This window comes from Acomys minous (genome assembly GCF_964271855.1).
Source record: "Acomys minous genome assembly, chromosome: 4".
NCBI classification, from domain to species: domain Eukaryota; kingdom Metazoa; phylum Chordata; class Mammalia; order Rodentia; family Muridae; genus Acomys; species Acomys minous.
In genome coordinates this window covers 85460298-85478138 of record NC_140486.1, presented here as the reverse complement: position 1 = coordinate 85478138, position 17841 = coordinate 85460298, and the positions used below count along the sequence as shown (strand labels likewise).

The following is a 17841-nucleotide window of genomic DNA, read 5'->3' as shown; positions in this document are numbered from 1 at the left end:
ACCTTTATTGATGGAAACAAAACTGGAACTATTTTTACTGTTCTAACTGAATGACTAGAAAGATCAGGGGGGCTAGTCCCTATGCTGGGGTGGGGCCTTTTAGTGATACAGTTGTTTGGGGGTGACACAAACAAACAACTGCCACTCTCCTAAAACCAGGGCATTAAATGAATAGATACAATACAAGAGGTCTCTGCTGCCCCCTGCTGTTAGACTTTCAGACAGCATCCTACTACCTTTACAAATAGACTATTCTGTTTCAGTAAATTTATTATGAGAGAGATTGTTTGCAGAAGGAAAACAAAACAAAAGAAAAGAAAACAAAAAACCTTCAAGTTCAGTGAGACCTGGACACTATAAAAATTTTAAATTATTCCTATCTGATAGATTGAAACCTTATTTCACTGTTGTCTTTAAAGTGCATTAAAAAAAAAAAACTCAGAGGCTTAAAAAAAAACAACTCGGAGTTAGGCTGTGTATTTTAATGTTCTAAGCCCATTTTTTCCACAGTGTCCTGCCAATTCTTTAGGTGTGGGGAGCCATGCCAAATTCTGCCATGTTAGAAACCCTGTGCTTAGGCTGCATGCTGTGACCTTCGAGTTGTTGACCTTTGCCTCACGAGGTCGTGTGTTCTAGGCTATCCTTGGACTATTTACCTTTGAAAGAAGTAGGGAAGGGTAAATAAAGGACAATTGGATGAATTTTTAGATTTTGTCAGTAAAGTATGTCCATGGTTTCTTGAGGAAGAAGTGGTTAGTTTAAAAACTTGGGATAAAATTGGTAAAAGATTACAGGGTCACTATGTTACTAATGGATCTGAAGAGATATCTGCCATGTTTTTTTCCCTTTGGGTTTTGATTAGGGATGTTCTTGATCCCCGACATGAGTGTGACAAATGAGAGATTTATTTTCACAAGCTAAAGATGTCTTAGAAAGAGATACAAGAGAATCCAGGAATAGCGATAAGGAAGATACAGAAAGAAAAGCTGTTCGCTCTCAAAAGCGTGACTGGCAGCCCTGTCTACAGCACCCACAGAGCAACAGGATTCCATTAAAAAACTTCAGGGACAGGTCCAGGCCCTGGATAAAGAAGTTAACTTAGCTAAGAGATGGAAACAATTAGAGAGAGAATTAAAAAAAAAAAAGAAGAAGAAGAATTGATGATGATGTTGAGAAAAGTCATTGTGGGCAGAGAGAGGCTTCCAGTCTAGTAAGTAGCCCTCAGAGCGTGTCCCCATTAGAGACTGGAATGCCAAGAGCAAGAAACAAGGGACAAGAGATGAGCAGTGAGCTCACTTCTGCGCTAGATTTTCAAAACAGCCAAGTCAAATAGTATGCCCCTATAGAATGGAATAGAACTCAAATAATTAAACACTGCTTGTGCTCAGTATGGACCCATGGTCGATACATTAATGGATGCCAACCTTGCCCCTGCTGATTGAAATACCTTAAACAAAGCATGTTTAGATTGAGAAAGTGGATAATTTAAAAATGTGAGATAGAGTTGGTAAAAAAAAATTATAGAAATGCTATATTATGCTTTTAGACCTATAAAGGTTCCTATATATTTTGTTTGTTTGTTTGTTGGCTTTAGTTAAAGATAGTTTAGACCCTAGATATGCCGTTTATTGTCAAGGTTTCAAAACTGCTCTTTGTCTTGCCTATCAGACTGTTTGCTTTATGATCGTCATGTCAAATGTTATGTCTATGTAAATTTGTTTGATTATTTAAATATTATTTCATTTTTCTATATCTTGAGAGAGGGCCAAGCTTTACTCACTGGCCAATTTTCCAAAACAGTGCGGCCCAACGTGACATGCACAGCCCATGAGGCAGTAAGAGTTCTGCCTCCGTGACAGGAGCAGGCCCGCCTGCCCTTCGTGGGGCCTGGACTTAGACACAGCGGCTGCCCATGGGAAACAAGCCTAGGACTGGAGTGTCCATGGTCCAAAATGTTTCAAAGGCGCTGATCCTGGCTACTGCCTGTGGGGCTCAATTCTTACAGAACAGAGATGGCTGTAAAAATATGTCTGGTTAAAAAAGGGTGGCCTGAAAAATAAAGTTTATTGCCTTAAACTTAGAATTTTTGTGTTTAATTTTGCTTGTAGGAAACTTAACAATTTTCTAAGTTGGTCAAGGGAATGGAGTTAACTCCAAACTCCTTAGCTACAAGGTGTTTATAATTTTCTTGTTTCTTTGCTTAATTGTTACTTGAGAGATATTTCTAAAAATTTTTAGATTCTTAAAAAGGAGAGATAAACTAGTTTTGTCCTTGAAACTAGACATTTATAGCTGGGAGTTTCCAGTTTAGATCAAATTAGTTAAACAACTCTAGGGCTACAATGTCCTTGAGCCAGATAATTTTACAGACACTGCTCCTAGTTATCTGTGGGCTTGACTCTTTCAGAGCAGTGATGACTACAGACATGTGGCCCATTAAAGAGACAGAACTAAGAGGCTGATAGTTTTCTACAGTAGCCTAGAAAATAAAATTTTCTTGTTTCCTTGATTAATTTTTGTTTGAGATATTTAAAGATTCTTTTTACTAGAGTTGAGATGAAATAATTAAACAAGACGTGATGGTGCATACCTTTAATCCCAGAATTGGGGGATTAACACAGGCGGAACTCTTGAGTTCCAACCTGATCTCCACAGGGCATAATCTACTGATAAGCTAAATTACTTACAGAGATGTAAATTTTTTTTTAACTTACTTGAGACTTGAAACTTGTGAGAACATTTGCCATCTTCTACCAATAAAGGAATAGTACCTTATTATTTGGTTGATTCATATAGGTCGAATTAAAAAAAAAGTATTTTGGTGAAGAACCTAATTTTATTATTCAACTATATTCTAAGGAACAACAGAATTGGCTGTCTGCTAACACAGACGATTGGCCATTGGCTGGTACACAATTTTGTGAGTATATAAATAACCATTTTCCCTCTAACAGGCTTCTTTACTTTTTTAAATAAACATCCAGTTATTTTTCCCAAGATAACTCAATTTCAGCCTGTGAGAGCCTGTTTGCTGAATTTTACTGACGGGTCTTCTAATAAAAGAGCTAGTTACATGGTGAAAGGACAGACATATGTTATTCCTACTACTGCTAAGTCTGCTCAAATTGCTGAGCTACAGGTGGTAGCTACTGTTTTTCAACATTATGCCTTTTGTTTATTTAATCTATAGACAGATAATGGCTCAGCATATGTCAACAAAGCTTTTCGAAAATTTTGTGACTCTTTTTTCATAAAGCATATTACAGGTACTCCTTATAATCCTCAAGGACAAGGTGTGGTGGAACGAGCTCATTCCACCAAAAAAACCTATTTACAAAGAGTAAAGAAGGGGGAACTTTACCCCCAATCACCTAAAATGCTTTGAGTCATGTTCTCTTTATTTTAAATTTTTTACTGCTTGGTGCCAAAGGAAATTCTGCAGCCAATCGATTCTGACACACTAATACTCAGTGGTCCTTTGCTAGAGTGAAATGGAAGGATCCTTAACTGGACAATGGAATGGACCCGACCGTGTATTAATAGTGTTTTCTCACAGGAACATGGTGCTGTACGCTGGCTACCTGAGAGGCTTGTGTATCAAGTGGATGCTGACATGGATGAGTTTGCTGATGATCCTGAGGTTGGAGGTGAAGCTTCATTGGACACTTCTTCCTGACTCTTCTCTTCTTCAACCTGCTTCTTGGGATAATGTATGTCAACAACACTCACTGTCTGATTTCCATGTGTTTGAGTAGGAAAGGAGGACTCAAGTGTTCCGGTGCCTATGAGGCATCCTCCTTATGGACCTGACTGAAATTTGGAGTCGGTGCTTTGCAGGGACTCCTCCGGAGTATTTTCCTTCCGGAAACCCAGATTTTAAGCTTTATAAATACTTTTCCACCCTAATTGTTCGGGTCAGTTTCATCTACAGGACTGTGGAGACCTGAAAAGGGATTTGTGGTGTGCTGTTGAGTGATAAAATCTCTGTTATAATTCTGTTATTACTCTCATATCTACTATTGTTTTAGCCATTGCTTTACTAATATTGTTTATACATAAACTAAGCAGTTAGTGATTGAAGATGACTAACCAAGTTACAATGTCATGCTAGACTTCCCTAGACTCTTTGTTGTGGGAAAGATTAAGCTTTGTTACAGGTGGAAGCAGTCTTGGCGGGCTTTACCCTTGGGGCACACCATGAATACCTTGTGAGAGACTGTTTGGAGCCTTTTTGGGCTTGAAATTTAGGAAGCCTACCTAGGAACCCCACCGTGGCTATTGTTTTTTTAATTGACCCTCAAAGGGAAAAGGGACCGCCCTTTGCATATGACTGGGAAGGTGTGGGAGAAAAAAACAAGAGGTAGAAGGAGAAAAAAAAAAGGCGCGGAGAGAGAGGAAGGGACTGGACCAGCTCATGGGACAAAGACACCTAAGGACCCGTCCTGCCAAAAGATTCCAGGAGGTTTATTCTTCTATCCCTTTAACCTTTTTTTCCTTCTTGTGTGTGTTAGTTGGGTTGTATAATAAAGTTTAATTGTTAATAAACTGAGCCAACACTTTGTGAGTAGGATGAGGCTAGATTCATTCAATATAGTCTCCTTAGAATTAACAGTAATCTACGGCATGGATTAGCCTGGGCGGGAATGGCATATGTGGGGAGCCACGCCAAATTCTGCCATGTCAGAAATCCTGTGCTTAGGCTGCATGCTGTGACCTTCGAGTTGTTGACCTTTGCCTCACCACGGGGTCTTGTGTTCTCGGCTATCCTTGGACTATTTACCTTTGAAAGAAGTAGGGAAGTCCCAACTGGGAACCACCCAGAGGATCAAGGAAGTTCTTACAGGGAACTACTCAGAGAACTAGAAAGTTCTACAGGGAGCGACTCAGGCTATTGTGTTCTTGCCTGGGGGCTAGGGTGAGTGAGATTAGAATAGATCCTATTGACCTTGCCCTATATATGTTCCTGCTAGTCGGCAATAAAGTGAATCTTGATCAGAAATTTCCTGACTTGATTCGTTATTTCTTGCATCTCTGTATCCTACTTTCAATCCCCACTCCCTCTTTCAGGTGAACCCTGATTCGATTTTTCCTGCGGGCTGGGACACGACATTAGGTCTATTAATTTATAAACGTTTTCCCTGGGAATGTTTCTTATGATCCGTGCATTCTCTTTTACGTAGTTGGATCTGCCAGGCTTTTTCCTTTCTGGGTTTCAGGTCATGTTTGGAGACTCAGACTTCAAAAGAATCTGCACATATTTTAACCTAGTAATTTCATGCTGCTGGTTTTAATGTACTAATAAATCTGGAATTTACATTCACAGTGAGGTGGGAAATGTGGCTTTGTTTCTTGGGTTTACAGTGATGTGCACAGATCACTTTACTTAAACCGCCTCTTTATGGTTTATCTGAGGTGCACTTTTGCTTTTCCTGATGACCCACTTGCCGGACTCTGTGCTGCTTTCTCTCTTTTGGTCTATTGCTGAGTCCTGTGATGGTTTGTGATGCTTAATCATATGATAGTCACATGTTTGGCTGTGAGAGCTGCGGACCCCGTCTCAGCTCTGAGTCGGGGTGGAGGCGCTCCTCACCACTGGCTTTATAAATGCCTACGTCCACATTTCTAGATAAACCTTAAAACCAAACTTTCCAGAACTCTTGTCAGTATACTGACTGGGAATATATTTAATATACATATTACTTCGGAGAAACGGTTGTCTTTATATGCTATGTCTTCCTAGCTTTGAACTATGTTTCTTTTCATTCAAATATGCTTTCTTTGAAAGATGACCAGTAATTAAAATGTTTATGTTACATAGGCAGTTTATATTTTATCCTGGTTTCACTTCTAGGAATGTCTTTCTTGTTTGTTTGCTATCATTGGTAGAACCTACTATTGTACCTCATTTTGTAGCTGACCACGGTGTAGGAACACTACTCCACAGGTGAGCCTTTCTTAAAAGCTGAGACCACAGTAGAAACTTTTGGCTGCCGTGTCTATTCCAAAAATGTACTGACCTTAAAGGACTGCATCCCGTGAGGCATGGTCAAAGGGAAGTCTTCCAGGATGCGTAAGAGGTCCTTGGAGATGTCAGGGTATCTACAGGGGTCCTGGAACAAAGGTGAGAAGTTTATTTAATGGAAAGTACATCTGGGGAAGATTTAGTTGAGATGGAGGATTTTAAATGTCTGCTGCTCTGTGGTCTACTGATTTGTTGTTGCTGCTTTGGGAAGGTTCGGGTGAACTCTGGGAGAACTCTGGGTTTCATTCAGCATGGCCCTCAGACACGTAGCTTGCAAGCGGAACCACAGTGAGGTCAGCACGTGGCACACCCTTAAGCTCCCCAGAGGTGGGAGAAGCATCTAGAACAAACTCCCTTCCCCAGAGCATCCTAAAGACAAACTTTACCCTCATCTTTAACTGCCTCAACACATCCAGGTAAAATTTGTAGAGGAAGCTGGTGGTCAGAGTTTTTCGGTAGTTCACCATTCCTCCAGGGGCCGACGGCGGCAGGGAGATTTCTTCTAGAACCATCCTGCAGGCTTCATTCAACAGCTCTTCATCCCAGCACCTAAGCACACAGGAAGGACCAAGCAAGGTAAGTCGTTTGCACTTCTTTTCTCACACAGGAGTATCATAGCACGCACAGATGTCTTCGTGCTTGCGTGTTTCTTGTGTTTACTCTGAAATGCTATGTGCCCTAGAGAGAAAGCACAGCCCCTCCCTCCCCTTTGACACTAATGTCAGTTGCCACTACCCAAAGGACAAAAGAAAATGTTTGCAAATCACCTTCCGATCAGCTGCTGGCAGGATTTATTTGCGCTGACTACAGTGGTGCCTATTCCTCCGTATAAGATGCTCAGGTCTGTGACGGTGCTTGTGTTTTCTTCGAAAACGACTCGCATCCCGGCATTCACCACTGCAAGGGCGTTTTGCTGACGTGGGGCCTGTCTGAAAGCTGATACAAACTCCCACTGGAAAATGAGAAGAGCGATTGTTTATTTGGGAATGTTTCAAATTTATAGCTGTCTTAAGCGCAGAACCATAAATAAACATATAGCCTTTATGTAGACTCACGGGACCACCAGTGACTTGCCACGTATTCCCACCCTTAAGCTTAAGACACACCCCTGGAGTCTCCTCTCCCCACCCCTGCCTGGCCCCACCCAAGTTTGCTTGGCAGCGACGACTGGTTTTTATTTTTCATTTGAACTGATCTCAAAAACAAAACATGAGACACAACCGTAACAACCACATTTGCCCAAGTTTCTGAATGACAAGCAGATACAGTCATTGAACAAAAAAGTGATCCAAAGCTGTGCTCGTCTGTCAGTGACCACACATAAGCCTGGTATGTGAGAGCATCTTCCTATAACCAAAGTTCCCCGGTGCCTTGTGCACATCTCTGTAATTATCATTACTTTAAAGAAGACATTAGTCTGGCACAGTAAGGCCAAAATGATGTTAAAATGAGTCTTTATTCTAGTTAGCCCTTCTGAGGTTGGTGGTGGCTTGGGGTCCTGGCTCCACCAACCTTTCACCACAAAAGTTGGTTGATATGGTAAAACTTCCTTGAAGTGCAATCTCCTCCACTACACGGTAAGGCTGTTGGTCCTTTTCACTGAACTGCTTTGAGGATCCAAATGTCCTGAGCCGTGACGCTGGTGAAGAAGTGTGGGGAGTAATAGAACATCCTGATGCCGCAAGACAATGCTGAAGGAGCTGGCTACATTTACTTGCACCTCTGGATGCATCAAGTATTTGCTACAAATTCTATGTTTCTCTATGCCATGGCTAATTCAGGCTTAAGAAACAAAAAACAACAACACAAACAAACAAAAACCTCAAAGATGCCAGAGGATACTGTAAACCTTGTGACCTCATACCTTCTTGGAGAGGGGCACAAAAACGGAGACGAGCACTTGGTTTGGCTTCAGGCTTGCACCTGGTAGTCCAGCAAGAAAACGATCATTCAGAGGGATTTGCTGTGTTCCTTCTGTCAAGGGAAACACATTTTTTTTTTAAATCAGAGGCCTCTAGCATTGCAACTCTTTTATTGAATCCAGTGGTATTTTCATTCTAAAAAGTTCCAGAATGGAAATTAAATGGACAAATAGCTACCCATAACATGGAGACTACCCTACGACCTGAGTCTCATCTTAGAAGGATGGCATTCTTTCTGTAGCAGCAGTGCCATCGTTGTGTAGGAAACTCTCTTACAGTGTATGACCCACGGAGCCAAACAGCCTGAGTCAGTGTGTATGTGTGTGGGGTGGGCAGAGAACGCATGAGTGAAAGATGGTGAAGACCTCAAGTGTCTGACGGGCTGTAGCAACCACGGGGACATTACTTGTGAGGATAGTGACATTGACAGAGGAGACACGTGTCCCGGCCAGCCGGGGTTCGACTAAAGCTTGGGAGGAGATTCACCTGTATGAAAATAAAATACAAGACACAAAGAAGGAGAGCAAGTCTGATTGATCAAGCTCTCAAACTTTATTAGTCAGGTAGCAATATTTATATGTCAGAAGATAGGGAAGCATATTGCTATAGCAACCCAGCGGCATGCTTTTCTCAAAACATAGGGAATTCCAGGCAGGGTCATAACGTCCTGTCACACAGGGTATCTGGCCCCATCTTTGTCTAGTCTAACTGCTAAACCACAACAAGGTTGCTTCATCTCTATCTCTCTTTAGTCTAACTGCTGACCCACAACAGGGTCAGCTAGTTTCTGGTGAAAGACAAGCTCTAGGAAAAATAGAAACTTAAAGGTGCAGGCTCTGACAAGATGGCTGAACATTGGTCATATGGCCTATTGTCCCCAACAGACACAGATGATGTCAGCCATGACCATCAACACATGAAACCTCCATAAAGTAAATATTATACTTCTTAGAGAAAGCCACCTAGGGAAGGGGACATATTAATTTCCTTGTGACATTTTAGGAACTCTTTGGGGAGGTCTTTTTTCTGAGCCTGGGTGAGGATGAGCCTTTGTCCTCTGAGTGTGGGTTTGCTCTGTGCCCAGAAGTGCCATCCACTCAGGAGCCAGATTGATAGAAAGGATTTGGGTCAAATTAACAAATACACTTTTAAATCAAAAGTTGAATGGCAATAGATTGATTTTCTTGTGCAATTTGTAAACAAGGAAGAGTTTTCTTTGGCTTTTTCCTTTGTCACACAGGGGGTTGGGGGTGGGGACTAGTTCCCTGCCCTGCCCTGCTGGAACCTCCCTTTCAAATAAGTTTATTTGACAAGGTCAGCATAAGTGATGGTTTGCTTAGTAGCCCTTGACATGATGAAGGGTTGGCATGTGATCACGATGGATCCTTCCCTGTGGATTCTGCTATAGAATTTTCTGTGACAAGATCCATGAGGGGCTGGTGATCCAACTTAATAGTAGAGTATTTGCCTAGCATAGTCAAGGCCCTGAGTTTGATCCAACACACACACACACACACACACACACACACACACACACACACACACACACACATACCTCTACACACGCGTCCACAATACCTGCAATATTGTGAACTAGTAAGAAATACATATTTAGTTTCTCCTTAGTCCCTGACATTGAGCTCAAGAGCCCTTGGTGTTTGGGTTTTGATGCTGTTTGCTGATACAGAACTCTTAGACCTGTGTGATTTTTCTGAGAGGTAAGAGCACCTGACACATCTTCTAAACTCTCTGGGATTTCCTGCATGAGAGAAGGATCTCTTTTTTATTAATGAAGTGATTCTTAGTGGGCACTTGGATGGCCTCAGAATGGGAGCTAGTTACCAGGGGGAACCAACGATGCTATCAGAGGATTGGTACTTTAGCAAACCTCAGTGGCATCCTCAACCACATCTACTGTGAGGTTCTGAAGACAGGCGTCCAGCTGATGGGACAGGTGGAGGTGACCGCAGGGCGGGCGGCTTGGAGAAGACTTAGACACACGAGTGCTCCCTAGTAACCTTTGCAATATCCCATATAGTACACGGGCCAACACAGCAAAGTGCCTGCCTGAGGTTTGGGAGCCCATGTAGCAAAATAATAGAACCAAGAGGTAGGACTGAGGGAACTCTGGCTTTCGTCAGAAGTTCCTGAGACCCAATTCGTAGCTGGGATCTGAAGTGGGGCAGTCTTGTGACCCGAGTCCTCAGCCTGCACAGTGCGATGCTATGTCATGGCAGGGTTAGTCAGGATCAAGCTAACGCCAGCTGACGTTGGCTGGGGAACTGTGCGGTGTGTGGTCCCTGCCCGTGTCTGGAGTCAAAAAGTGTTCTGTGTTTAGTGGCATGTGAGAGTTTAAAAAAAAAAAAAGTTTGCTTTTTTTTTTCTTTAAATACTAAAGTTTGGCTTTAGAGGAAGTAAATGATTGCGTTAGAACTTAAATAAATAAGCACAAGGCGAGTCATACCACCAGCTACAGAATCAGCTGAGAGAGCCGCCATGACAACAAGACTCTGCCGTGTCTGTAATGTGAGCCACCTGAAGTGCCTGTGGTGATGGTCTGTGTCCTGATGACATTTTCTTTGTCTGTGACAAAATGTCCAGACCAAAAAAGAGGGGTTATTTTGGTTTGCAGTTCAAAGGTCCAGTCCATCATGTCGGGTGGGGATGCCAAGGTGGCGGGAGGCTGGAACAGCTGATTGCACTGTATCTGTCGTCAGTCAGCAGAGAGCAGTGTGCATCTTCCCAGCTAGTGGTGTCCCCCTCCTGAGGGATGCTGTGGCCCTCCGTCAGGGTGGGGCCTCCCATGCCAGTTAACCTAACAGAGATGTAAATCTCAGGCACACCCAACAGCTAACCTGCTCTTGATAATTCCTTAAGGATTTTCCTAAAGGGTTGTATCTTACTGGTTACAGAGCCTATCAGGCTGCCAATTAGTGTAAACACCTAACAGACTCAGAGAAGAGGATAAATCAAGTCAAGACGGGCTTATTGACGATTCTCAAATTCTTGAAGGGTGCCATTTTGCTTACTATCTTCCCGGTGACGTGTGTGCGCTTCTAGGTCTTTCCACGACAAAATGAAACATCAGCGCCATGTCAGATGCTGTGAACAATGAGTTCCAGCCACCCCACATCTCTATGCTCACTGGCTGGGAAACCATCACCTGCACAAAGAGGGACCCCAGGAACTCACCTGTTGAAGCAACATTGAGGATACAATTGCCTACACCCAGAACAGGGTTGAGGTCAGAGGTCGGCTGTCTGCTGATAATGTGACCACCTATGGACTAGAAGGAAGATTTTAATGAGCAACCCAGGGCTTTTATTATGAGTGCCAAACTACACTGAGTATGGCGTCTCTTTTCAGGATAATTCAGTAGTTAGAATAAAACATGGCAGCTCCAGGTTTTCTTGCAAAATCTGAGGTGTTTGCAGCAGTGATTTAATCCTTTTATTTTCATTATCTACCCAAAGTGGGAAAACAGTGAAAATGGCTTGAATGAGGGAAGAGGTCGGGCTGTGAGTTATGGGTATGGCCATTATACTGCAGTGTGGGATAGATTAAGCTTTGTCGCAGGTGGAAGCAATCTTGGCGGGCTTTACCCTTGGGGCACACCATGAATACCTTGTGAGAGACTGTTTGGAGCCTTCCTGGGCTTGGAATTCAGGAAGCCTACCTAGGAACCCCACCGTGGCTATTGTTTTCCTAATTGACCCTCGAAGGGAGAAGGGACCGCCCTTTGCATATGACTGGGAAGGTGGGGGAGAGAAAAACAAGAGGTAGAAGGAGAGAAGGAGAAGGCGCGGAGAGAGAGGAAAGGACCGGACCAGCTCGTGGGACTGAGACACCTAAGGACCCGTCCTGCCGAACGGATTCCAGGAGGTTTTAATCTTCTGTCCCTTTAACCTTTTTTTCCTTCTTGTATATGCTAGTTGGGTTGTATAATAAAGTTTAATTGTTAATAAACTGAGCCAACATCTGGCGCCCGATGTGGGGCCCGATGGGTTCCACAATCCCTAATGATATGAGGGAAGATTCAGTATTCCACGGGATAGAAATGTTGTTTCAGGGTATTGGCAAAATTGCAACTGCTGTTGCAAAACTCTTTCCTGCATTATACTTAGAGGGAATTCTTTGTTTTCTCATTGTCCTTTTATTACAATATTTCATGCTTAGAAGGATTAGAAGACAGGCTAATGACATAGAAAAACCGGAAGGGTCAGTAAGTTCTATCCTTTTGGAAAAGATTGCAGATTTGACTGGACAGATAGAAAGGCTGAGGTATGAAAATGAAGGGATGGGAAAACGGATAGAATTTTTGGCATTTGGTAGTGATGAAGGACAGAAAATAGAGAGACCGGAAAGCCAGAAAAATCAGGAAGAGTCAATAAGCTCTATCCTTTTGGAAAGAATTACTGACTTGACTGAACAAATAGGCAAAATACAGAGAAAAGTGGAAGGGCTGGAAAAGCAGAAGGCACCTTTGGTTAAAAAGGGTGGAGAAGGTCAGAAACCAGAGGCAAAGGAAGCCAGACCGACCAAAAGGTCTTTGGAAGTAAATGTACCAGTGGAGGATACTTCCACCGTCACCCAGGCACCTTCAGCTTTTCCAGTCACTGTAAGACATGTAATCGAGCCAAATGGTGCTGAGGGTCATGACGAAATAGCCTGGTGTCCTGTAGACATGATGGATTTAAAACATTTTAAGGAATCCGTCGTCAGATATGGTATGCATTCTAACTTCGTTAAACAAATGTTAAACAGCTGGGCCTATCAGAATAGACTTGTTCCCCAAGATTGGAAAAATTTAGTTTCAGTGGTATTGGAAGCAGCACAACAGTTACAGTGGTTATCATGGTGGCGAACAGAGGCTATAAAAATAGAACAAGAAAATATCGCACAGGGAATAAATATTAATAGAGATCAGTTACTTGGTGATGGACCATATACTAACATGAGAGAGCAAATTCAAGCTGACGATAGAGTGATTGAACAATGTCATAAGGCAGCCTTGAGAGCTTGGGAGCTGGTAGAGGAACCTGGGAAAACAACTATTTCTTTTACTAAGGTGTTCCAAGGACCTCTGGAGCCCTTTACAGAATTTTTCCAGAGATTAGGATCTGCTATGGATAAGGCGATGCCAGATTCTGATAACAAAAAGGCATTAAAACTTATCATGGCTTATGAAAATGCAAATGCTGAATGTAAGAAGGTGCTTAGACCGTTAAAGGAAAGAGGCGCTCCATTAGATGACTGGGTAAAGGAGACAGTTAATATCAACTCTCAGGAATATCAGAATAATATTGTGGGACAAGCTTTAGTCAGAGAGCCCAGATATCATAATACTCGGTGCTTTAATTGCGGTCAAATCGGTCATGTGCAAAGAAACTGTAGAAATAGAAGGCGCACTAACCCAGGAGAAAACGTAACTCATAGAAGAGAACAGGGGGGTTCTGGTTATGATGGTAATGAGGTACCAAGACTCCCAGGGTACTGTAGTCGCTGTGGAAAAGGGAAACATTGGGTTCGGGATTGTCAATCTAAGCGAGATGTGCAAGGCAATATCTTGCCGACGGGAAACGGCAGGAGGGGGCCATCGGCTCGGGCCCCCATAAACAATGCCAGCCGAATTCCTTTGGCCAGTCAGGAAGTGACAAACCCGCAGGAAAACGGGAACTGAGTGTTAGCGATCTAATGCATGCTACTGAAGGCAGTGCAGCCTTGGATCTGGCTTCAAATATGTCTCTTACCCTAACTCCTCAGGTTGAATGTTACAAATTAAATACTGGTGTTTTTGGACCTTTGCCTTCAGGCACAGTAGGATTGGTTCTGGGAAGAAGCGGGCTGACGTCTCAAGGTTTTATTGTGCATCCTGGTATTATAGATGGAGATTCTAAAGGGGAAATAAAAATCTTGGTATGTGTGAAAAAGGAGATGAAAATTGATGCCGGGGATAGGATTGCTCAACTCCTACTGTTTCCTTACATTAAGGGCAAAGCCGCTCCAGTGGAAAGGACTGGTGCGTTCGGGAGCACAGGGACCCGTGTGTTCTGGCAAACAGTAATTAATGATCAGAGACCTAAGTTAATTATACAATTGAATGGTATTAAAATAGAAGGCTTGGTAGACAGTGGAGCTGACGTCTCCATCATTTGCCAGAAGTCTTGGAACCAAACTTGGCCACTTAAGAAGGTTTATACGGAAATTGTAGGAATTGGCAAGTTATCTCAAATAAAACAAAGTGTACAGTGGCTTGAGTGTGTGGGACCAGATGGGCAGATAGGGAGGCTGAAACCCTATGTGGCTGACATTCCTATAAATCTATGGGGAAGAGACCTTTTACAGCAATGGGGTACTCAGATTACTATTCCTGCAAATACTGAGATAAAGAAGGTTGAAACAATGGGTGAATTGGTATGCACTTCTAGGGAAGAGATTAATGTAAGTGATCAGAGGCGACCACCAGCTATGCCCATTGTCCAACCTCAGAATTCTTCAGATTTAGAGTGTCAAAATTTATAAGAGGGGCCACTGCTGAGATACCAACCGCCTTGCCCCTAAAATGGATTTCAAACAGACCTGTATGGCAGGAGCAGTGGCCCTTAACAAAAGAAAAGTTACAGGCGCTTCACGGTTTAGTGCAAGAGCAGCTGGAGGCTCAACACATCGAAGAATCTTCCAGTCCCTGGAATTCCCCTGTGTTTGTGGTAAGAAAGAAATCAGGTGGTTGGAGAATGATAACAGATTTGAGGGCCATAAACAAGGTGATTCAACCCATGGGTTTGCTTCAACCTGGAATTCCTTTGCCTTCCTTATTACCTCGGTCTTGGCATATAATTACAATTGATTTAAAAGATTGTTTTTTTACCATACCTCTACACGAGAAAGACAGGGAAAGGTTTGCTTTCTCAGTACCTACTCTGAACAGTAATTCTCCAATGAAGAGATATCATTGGAAGGTACTTCCACAGGGAATGTTAAATAGCCCAACTTTATGCCAGTATTTTGTACAACAACCTTTAGAAATACTTCGTAAGCTGTTTCCTCAATCTATCATATACCATTACATGGATGATTTTCTGCTAGCTGATTCTGATCCTAGTATTGTAGAAAAAATGTTTCAGGAAGCACAAAGAATTCTGCCATGCTGGGGATTACAGATTGCGGTGGAAAAAATACAAAGAGGAGATTCAATTACCTATTTAGGCTATAAAATAACTGAACAAAAAATTCGACCACAAAAGGTACAGATCCGTAGAGATCAATTACAAACTCTTAATGACTTTCAGAGATTATTGGGCGATATTACCTGGTTAAGGCCTACAATCGGGTTAGCTACCTATGAGTTAAGTAACCTGTTTCAGATTTTACAAGGGGATTCGGATTTAAACAGTCCTAGGTGTTTAACTGCTGAAGCAGAAAAGGAGTTAATTCTGGTGGAACAAAAACTTCAAAAGGCATATGTGGATAGAATTGATCCTGAACTTGGTTGCATTTTGGTTATTTTGCCTTCAAAACATTCTCCTACTGGGCTTCTCATGCAAAGGGAAGACCGGATTATAGAATGGATATTCCTGCCAAATAAACAAAGCAAAAAATTGAAAACATATATAGAGAAAATTTCTGAATTGATTACAAAGGGAAGAATAAGGTTGCGTCAACTGTCAGGGATGGACCCGGCGGAAATTGTAGTGCCTCTTACTGATTCTGAGATTATGTCACTATGGGTAATTAATGAAGATTGGCAAAAAGCTTGTAGTAATTATTTGGGAGACATTAACAATAGATACCCAAAAAGCAAACGTATACAGTTTATAAAAAGAACTAATTGGATCCTTCCAAGTATTGTAAAGAGGTCACCAATCTCAGGGGCACCCACCTTTTTCACTGATGCAAATAAATCAGGTATGGCTGGTTATAAGTCTGAGAAAATGACCAAGGTGATTAAAAGCCCCTTTACATCAGTTCAAAAATCAGAATTATATGCTATCCCTATGGTTTTGTTAGATTTTCCTGAACCTCTTAATATAATTACTGACTCTCAATATGCTGAAAAGGTTGTTTTGCATATAGAAACTGCTGAATTTACTCCTGATAACACAGAATTGACTACTTTATTTATAGAACTGCAACAGGTCATCAGAAGCAGAAATTATCCCTTGTATATTACTCATATTCGATCCCATACAGGTTTACCAGGTCCATTGGCACAAGGAAATGAAGAGATCGACAAATTATTGATAGGTAATGTATTCGAAGCCTCCAAATTTCACGAAAAACATCATGTCAATGGTAAGGGGTTGAAGAAAAGATTTTCTATCACTTGGCAACAAGCTAGAGAAATAATTAATAAATGTCCTACATGTTCCTTATATAGTCAACTACCATCACCTGCTGGAATTAACCCTAGAGGTAACAAAAGGAATGAAATTTAGCAGATGGATGTGTTTCATTTTGCAGAATTTGGAAAAATGAGATATGTGCATCATACCATTGATACCTATTCAGGTTTTCAATGGGCAACTACCTTAAGTTCTGAAAGGGCTGACTGTGTGATTACTCATTTACTAGAAATAATGGCATTTATGGGAATACCTGCACAAATTAAGACTGACAATGCTCCTGCATATGTGTCCCTTAAGATGAAAAACTTCTTTATGTATTATAATATAAAACATGTTACTGGTATACCTCACAATCCCACAGGACAAGCAGTTGTGGAAAGAGCTAATCGTACCTTAAAAGAAATGCTTATTAAACAAAAGGGAAGGGTAAAGACACCCAGGGATCGATTAAATAATGCTTTGTTGACTCTAAATTTTCTTAATGTGAATGATGAAGGGACGTCAGCTGCGGAGAGACATTGGATAATAGAAAAAACTGAGGAATTGGGGCAACCAATATTCTTCAAGGACTTGGAAAGTATGAAATGGAAACTTGCAGTAGTTTTGAGATGGGGCGTGGGTATGCGTATGTTTCCACAGGGAGTGAAAATATATGGCTACCAACTAAACTTATAAAGATTAGATCTGACCATATAACATGTGAATCTTAAGAGCTACCTGGTTCTTAACAGCTTGACATTGTTCCTTACAGCTTGGAGAACTAATGCCCTCTTCTGTCCTATTGGTGTATATGCAGGTAGAGCCCTGTATTTGCAAAAAGCAGGACAATGCTGAAGACAGCAGGCAGCATGGGTGATTTAACCCCAAAAGCATGCCTCTGGCACCTCGAGCAAGATGCCTCAAATGATGTTCCCTTGAAAATTATATATGTACTAACATACCTGTACTAATGATTTATAAAGTCTGCTTACTTTCAGAGCAAAAAACAGGACAATTATGAAGATCGAACTTCTGCCTCTGGCACTACTACTTCTTCCAGAAATTGCATGCATATTAACAATAAATCGGCTAGCCGAAAGGATCGATCCCAAAAGGACTGGACAAAAAACAGCTAGCTTTTCCAGCGCTTGGCCAATATATTATTTTTCTTGGGTACCCGAAAAATATTTTTCTTTTAAACAGCATCAAGTAATTTTGAGAACACGACGCCCCCATTCCCAGTAGGTGGGATGTGTGTTTTTGGTGGGTTACCAATGCTCATCTTTGCCTAACGGGGTTATTTACAATTAATAAAAGTTCATTTGGGGATTTCTTTCTTCTATCTTTCTTTCTCTCTTACTTTCTATCCCTTTTAATATTAAGAAAAAGGGGGGAAGGAAGGGAGGATACAGGATTGTAGAATAAAAGGTAGATTATTGAATCTACTAACTTAAAAAATTCTACATTGGTATTGTAGATTGATGGAAATTTAAGACTTCTGATTGACGGAAATTTAAGACTTCAACTTTTGCTTCACATTGATATGAACTTAAATTGTATATTCCATTCATTT

At 41.7% G+C, this 17841-nt stretch overlaps 1 protein-coding gene across 2 annotated transcripts in view; it reads right to left on the bottom strand.

Moving 5' to 3' along the window:
* LOC311595700 (aldehyde oxidase 3) overlaps positions 1–17841 on the bottom strand; it is a 95481-nt gene that overhangs the window by 45375 nt on the left and 32265 nt on the right. For both annotated transcript variants that reach the window (XM_084778660.1, XM_084778661.1), the window contains 5 exons: positions 11137–11230; positions 7887–7996; positions 6790–6974; positions 6409–6571; positions 6018–6110 (listed from right to left, as the gene is read on the bottom strand). In XM_084778660.1, the coding sequence (XP_084634786.1) occupies positions 6018–6110; positions 6409–6571; positions 6790–6974; positions 7887–7996; positions 11137–11230 (645 nt within the window). The remainder of the gene's footprint in view (positions 1–6017; positions 6111–6408; positions 6572–6789; positions 6975–7886; positions 7997–11136; positions 11231–17841) is intronic.